General features: G+C 37.7%; 1 protein-coding gene across 2 annotated transcripts in view; it reads left to right on the top strand.

Annotated features, from left to right (window-relative positions):
* ccdc127a (coiled-coil domain containing 127a) overlaps nucleotides 1-2,093 on the top strand; it is a 9,076-nt gene extending 6,983 nt beyond the window's left edge. For both annotated transcript variants that reach the window (XM_014024176.1, XM_014024177.1), the window contains exons 3-4: nucleotides 619-863; nucleotides 941-2,093. In XM_014024176.1, the coding sequence (XP_013879630.1) occupies nucleotides 619-863; nucleotides 941-1,384 (689 nt within the window). In that variant the 3' untranslated portion in view covers nucleotides 1,385-2,093. The remainder of the gene's footprint in view (nucleotides 1-618; nucleotides 864-940) is intronic.
* Nucleotides 2,094-6,021: the final 3,928 nt, after the last annotated feature.

Below are 6,021 nucleotides of genomic sequence, written 5' to 3'. Positions count from 1 at the left end.
ATTAATTTCAGTTAAAAACAAAACAAATTTTAATACAAAAAAGGAAAAATGAAACACAAATCTCCTAAAATGAAAGTACGCAGAAGAAGAAAAAATCTTATATTTGCCTCCATATTTATTTTGTTCTTATCGTCAACAGTTTGTTGAAAATAATTTTTTTCAGTGTGTATATAAAGCAGTAGTGTTTCAAACATGTTTCTTCTGCTAAACAAATGAAATAATTATTGAATAGTTATTAAAAGTGGAAAAAAAAACATTCTAAATTGATGTTTCTTTACATATTTTGTTGCGTTGTTTGTGGGTTTGCAAGGCCAGAAGCTGAGGCTATTTGGGGGCCATGGGATGGAAAAGTCTGGGAAGCCCGGGTGTAAATTATTTTATTAAAAAAAGGCACAAATCTTCCTTGACCATTGAGCAGTAAAATTTGGTATACTGTATGTTTTAAGATATTAGTTTCCATTTATTTTATTGTTTCTGGTCTTGGTTTCGACTTGGTCCGGCCCCTAAAAGACTCGGCCTTGTCTCGGTCTCGATACACTCTGGTCTCAGGTGGTCTTGACTACAAGAAGGATTTACTCGCATTGTGCCCCGGTGCTTTATGACCCTATTTCTTCAAAGGTTGGATCTGGACTCGGGAGTCTCAGTCGGAGATCCAGAGGGTTAAAGCGCAGTACGACAAAGACGTGGCCACAGTAAAAAGCGACATGGAGGCGCGCTACCGGGATACGCTGACGGAGAGCTGCAGGGCCGTGGCCACGCTGGAGCTGGAGCTGGAGAAGGAGAGGCAGAGGGTCAAAGGCTACCAGCAGGCTCTGGTCTCCCACAGTCAGCATCTCATTCAGGAGCGGAAGCAGCTGGAGAAGGTAAAGCTTCACGGTGCTTTTCTCTCGCCTCTCAACGTCTTCTCTCGTGTAACTGTTTCTGCTCTCACCTTTAAAAGGAGCGAGAGGCCTTAAACGATGAGAAGCAGAGGATGGTGAAGTCCGGCGCTGCGGCGGCGGCGCTGCACGACGCCCTGGAAGAAGAGAATGGGTGGTACCGGCGGGCCACGGCCGCTCTGAAGGAGCTGGATGGCCTGCTCGTGGAGCGACAGAATGCTTACTGCTCCGTCATCCAGCCTCGAGAGCAGCGTCTGGAGATGGAGAAGAACATGCTGCTGAAGGTGGTCAAGGATCCCACCGTGGCGGCGCTGGACCTCGAGTCGGACCTGAAGGATATCTTTAAGAGAGACAAGCACTGTGCAGATCTGCTGAACATGGACAAAAGGAAGAACGGCAGCCTGATGTGGGTTTACCTGCAGTACTGGCAGCTGCAGATCACCTTGCAGAAACACAAAAGGGCTGAGGAAGCCTTATCCAAAGGGAGAATTAGTCACAATAAGTGATATGAGAAGCAATGAGAGGTGCTTTTGTTGTTGTTTTCTGTTTGTTTGTTTGTTTTATGCCACTGTCTGTCTGGGAATGGAACTGCTCGCTTTTTGCCGTCTGTGCAATTCCCTTCACCCAACAGGAATATTAATCACACACCTTAGAGGTCATCTTATCCAGCTTGTTGTTTGTGGTCTCAGAGTTGAACATCAGGAACATAAAATAATATCAGAGGCTTTGGTATGATTCAGTAACTTTAAATGTAACGTGTTTTAAGTTAACATTGCACTAAGATTCATACAGAGCTGATGTTTTGATCCAATAAAACAGTTTACCTCTTGAACCCTTACAGACGCACACAATAACATCATTTTTTATTATTTGGTCTTAAATATAAATTCAGGACATTTATAAAACTGCTAATATTCTGTCTCATTTTGAGGAAAGCAGTTTATGAAATTATTAATGAATTAAATTACCATCTAGATTGATCTATTGACACTGTATTAGGATCCTTTTTCATATAAATGTATTTAAAATTTTATTTTGATGGCATATGCGTTGAATTCATGAACTTTTCTGGGAGATATTTATTTTACATTTGTACCAATGAGATGTAGTTTCACTTCCAAAGTGTCTAAACTTTACAGAAGTTGCATGTAAAATGTGATTATTGAAACAAAAATCATAATAAAAATCAGGCTGTTTGGATTATTAAGATTTTTACTTTAAAGTGAAGAAAATTTTGTTAAAATCTGTCACATACAGTATACAGCGGGTAAAATAAGTATTGAACACGCCAACATTTTTCTCAGTAAATATATTACTAGAGGTGCTAATGACATGAAATTTTCACCAGATGTCGGTAACAACCCAAGTGATCCATACATACAAAGAAATCAAACCATAAATGTCAAGAAATAAAGTTATTTGTAATAATGTGGAATGACACGGAAAAAGTATTGAACACATGAAGAAAGGGAGGTGTAAAAAGGCATGGAAAGCCAAGACACCAGCTGAACTCTCTCAGTAATTAGAAAACAAGCCTGCCCCTTGTCAGTGCAAGTTAATATCAGCTGGTTCAGTCCCAAATGATGGCCAGGTATCACACAAGAACCATCTGATGATGGGTAAAAGTAAAGAGCTCTCTCAAGACCTTCACAACCTTATTGTTGCAAAGCATAATGATGGCATCGGTTACAGAAGAATGTCTAAACTTCTGAAGGTTCCAGTGAGCACTGTTGGGGCCATAATTCAGAAGTGGAAAGAACATTATTTCACCATTAACTGACCACGACCAGGTGCTCCTCACAAGATTTCTGACAGAGGAGTGAAAAGAATTATCAGAAGAGTTGTCCAAGAGCCAAGGACCACTTGTGGAGAGCTTCAGAAAGACCTGGAATTAGCAGGTACGTTTGTTTCAAAGAAAACAATAAGTAATGCACTGAACCACCATGGCCTGTATGCACGCTCACCACGCAAGACTCCACTGCTGAAGAAACAGCATGTTGAAGCTCRTTTAAAGTTTGCTGCACAACATTTAAACAAGCCTGTGTAATACTGGGAGAATATAGTCTGGTCAGATGAGACCAACATTGAACTGTTTGGATGACAGAATACACATCATGTTTGGAGGTCAAATGGCACTGCACATCAGCCCAAAAACACCAAACCAACAGTGAAGTTTGGAGGTGGGAACATCATGGTGTGGGGCTGTTTTTCAGCATATGGTACTGGCAAACTTCATATAATTGAAGGAAGGATGAATGGAAAAATGTACAGAGACATTCTTGATAAAAATCTGCTTCCATCTACCAGGATGATGAAGATGAAACGTGGCTGGACATTTCAGCAAGACAATGAGCCCAAACACAAAGCCAAGGAAACTCTCAGTTGGTTTCAGAGAAAGAAACTAAAGCTGCTGGAATGGCCCAGCCAATCACCTGACCTGAATCCAACAGAAAATCTATGGAAAGAACTAAAGATCAGAGTTCATAGAAGAGGTCCARGAAACCTTCAAGATTTGAAGACTGTTTGTGTGGAAGAATGGGCCAAAATCACACCTGAGCAATGCATGCCACTAGTTTCTCCATACAGGAGGCGTCTTGAAGCTGCCATTGACAACAAAGGCTTTTGTACAAAGTATTAGATAAATTTCAGTACGTGTGTTCAATACTCTGTGCCATTCCACATTATTACAAATAACTTCATTTCTGGACATTTATGGTTTGATTTCTTTGTATGTATGGATCACTTGGGTTGTTACCAACATCTGGTGAAAATTTCATGTCATTAGCACCTCTAGTAATATATTTACTGAGAAAAATGGTGACGTGTTCAATACTTATTTTACCCGCTGTATATTTGTTCATCAGACCTGTTTGAGTTTGTATGTTTTTTGTTTTTAACTCTGGTATTGGAGGTGGAAACTTATACTAAGTGTATAGGAGACCGCAGACATCAGATGGATAGATCCACTGGTTACATTATCAGCCAGGAACTGATCACTAACCCATCAGTTGAGACTGCATGTGACAATATCCAGTGTCAGAGTGTCCCAGAGTGGCCACAAACCTGGACTGTACCAGGCGCTGACCCCACTCTAAGATGGACTCCATGTATCCCTATACAGGACAACCTGTGTTAACGGCAGTGTTGTATAAAGTACCTCAAAGTGATACTTAAATAAAAGTACAAGTATCTTATCATAAAAATACTTTGGTAAAAGTTAAAGTCTTCTCTAAAAATATTACTTGAGTAAAAGCCTTAAAGTATCAGATATTTTTTGTACTTAAGTATCAAAAGTAAATTTCTGACACAAAATCTATTTAAGTATTAAAAGTAAAAGTACTGAGTAAAAGTGAGCAGTAAGATTTTCCAAAATGACATTTATTGGGAGGTGACTTCTCCAAAAAATATTTTTTTCTAACGGCGTGCAGCTGTGATGGGTTGTGTACAAGTTAAAAGGGTATCAGAATGGTATATATATATACTTCTCATCCAACAACAATTAAATTCACTCTATCCAGGAGACACAATTTATCAGGATAGCATTTTTTAAAGTAACAACTCAGAATAAAATAGGAGTAACGACTTTCAACTTCTTACCTTTTTAAAAAATGTAGTGAGTAGAAAGTACAGACAATTGTGTAAAAATGTAATGAGTAAAAGTAAAAAGTATGCTGAAGAATAATTACTCAAGTCAAGTACAGATAACCAAAATTTCTACTTAAGTACAGTAACAAAGTATTTGGTTACTTTACAACTCTGGTTAACGGGCCTGTTAACAGTTCCTCACCAGCCTTGAAAGAGTAGAGCCTTAAATCCTGGGAACATCCAGTTTGAGTGGAGAGGAGGCCATATTGAAGCCAACAAATTGAGCCAGAAGAAATGTCGGGACTGAGCAGTTTGTTCTCTTTAAGACATGAGCAGGAGGAGTCTAAGATTTTATCTTTTGATGGATAATTATCACGGGATATAAAGGCCTATGCACCGGCATTTGTCCTAGTTAAAGATTTCTTTTAAAAAATTTGGGGCTCTTCCTTGTAGCTCATGAACTGTGCACTATGTTATGGACACTAAACACAAGATGCAATTTTTAATGCACATCACATTTCCGTTCATTTATTTAAAAGAACAGGGCGCATCGATCATGTTCCAAGAATTGTGCCAGAATATAGCACAAAGGTAAATTTTCATCCACCGTCCTTGTATTATTCTTCACTTTTAATGAAGAATTTACCTGCATGCACTAAACTAAGCTTCTGAGTGTTTCTGCGTCTTGGTAAATTCTTTACTGGTTTTGTCTGGGCACCATTAAAAATCATACAACAGGTAACTTCAAGTTTTGGAATCCTGCCACCTTCCAGCTTCCATCCTTATTTAATACATTTTATTTAACCAAGCAAATCCATTTGAGATCGGATCTCTTTTGCAAGGGAGGTCTTTAGGTACATGATTGAGCAAAATGGACATGGTTCTTTGAACTACTAACACCATGTCTCCAAAATTACAAGCAAATATTTAGTATTTATTTGCAGAAAAGTTAAAATGGTCAAATGACTAGGATGCACTGCTTTCAGACCTAAAACAAAATGCAAAGAATAAAAGTTTTTATTCAGTCAGAAACAAAAATACTAATGTTTGAACTCAGAAAGAGTTCAGAAATCAATTGGTGGAATGCTTTCCACCAAATACAGAGAAACTCTGCAGTGGTCTCTTAATATTTTTCCAGAGCTGTATGTTTAAATAAAACATTTTTCATGTTCAGATTTTAATAATGTAACTAAATCCAAGTGGTCATTATTATGTAAAACACTATTTTTTTCTGAACCAGCAGCCCTTGTAATAAAATTAATTAATATGCATTAAAATAAAAAAACGGAAACTGTGACTTAATTTATGATGCATGAATTAGTTTTTAAATGAAAAAAATAACTACGGACACCATCTCAATGCATCTTACAAACGAATCTGTTTATTAATAACTAACTAAAACTGCAATAAACTTAATTCATTTCAACATATTAGAATACATTGATATTTTCACACCCAAATATATTTTTAAGTAAAATAAATGAATGACTAATGAATGACTTGTTTTACATGTTTTAAGACATTTCCTGAATGATAAAACATGAAAAAGGAATAACAT

This window comes from Austrofundulus limnaeus, unplaced genomic scaffold (genome assembly GCF_001266775.1).
Source record: "Austrofundulus limnaeus strain Quisiro unplaced genomic scaffold, Austrofundulus_limnaeus-1.0 Scaffold411, whole genome shotgun sequence".
Lineage (NCBI taxonomy): Eukaryota > Metazoa > Chordata > Actinopteri > Cyprinodontiformes > Rivulidae > Austrofundulus > Austrofundulus limnaeus.
Note: the sequence above shows the minus strand (reverse complement) of the source record. Positions and strands in the feature narration are given on the sequence as shown.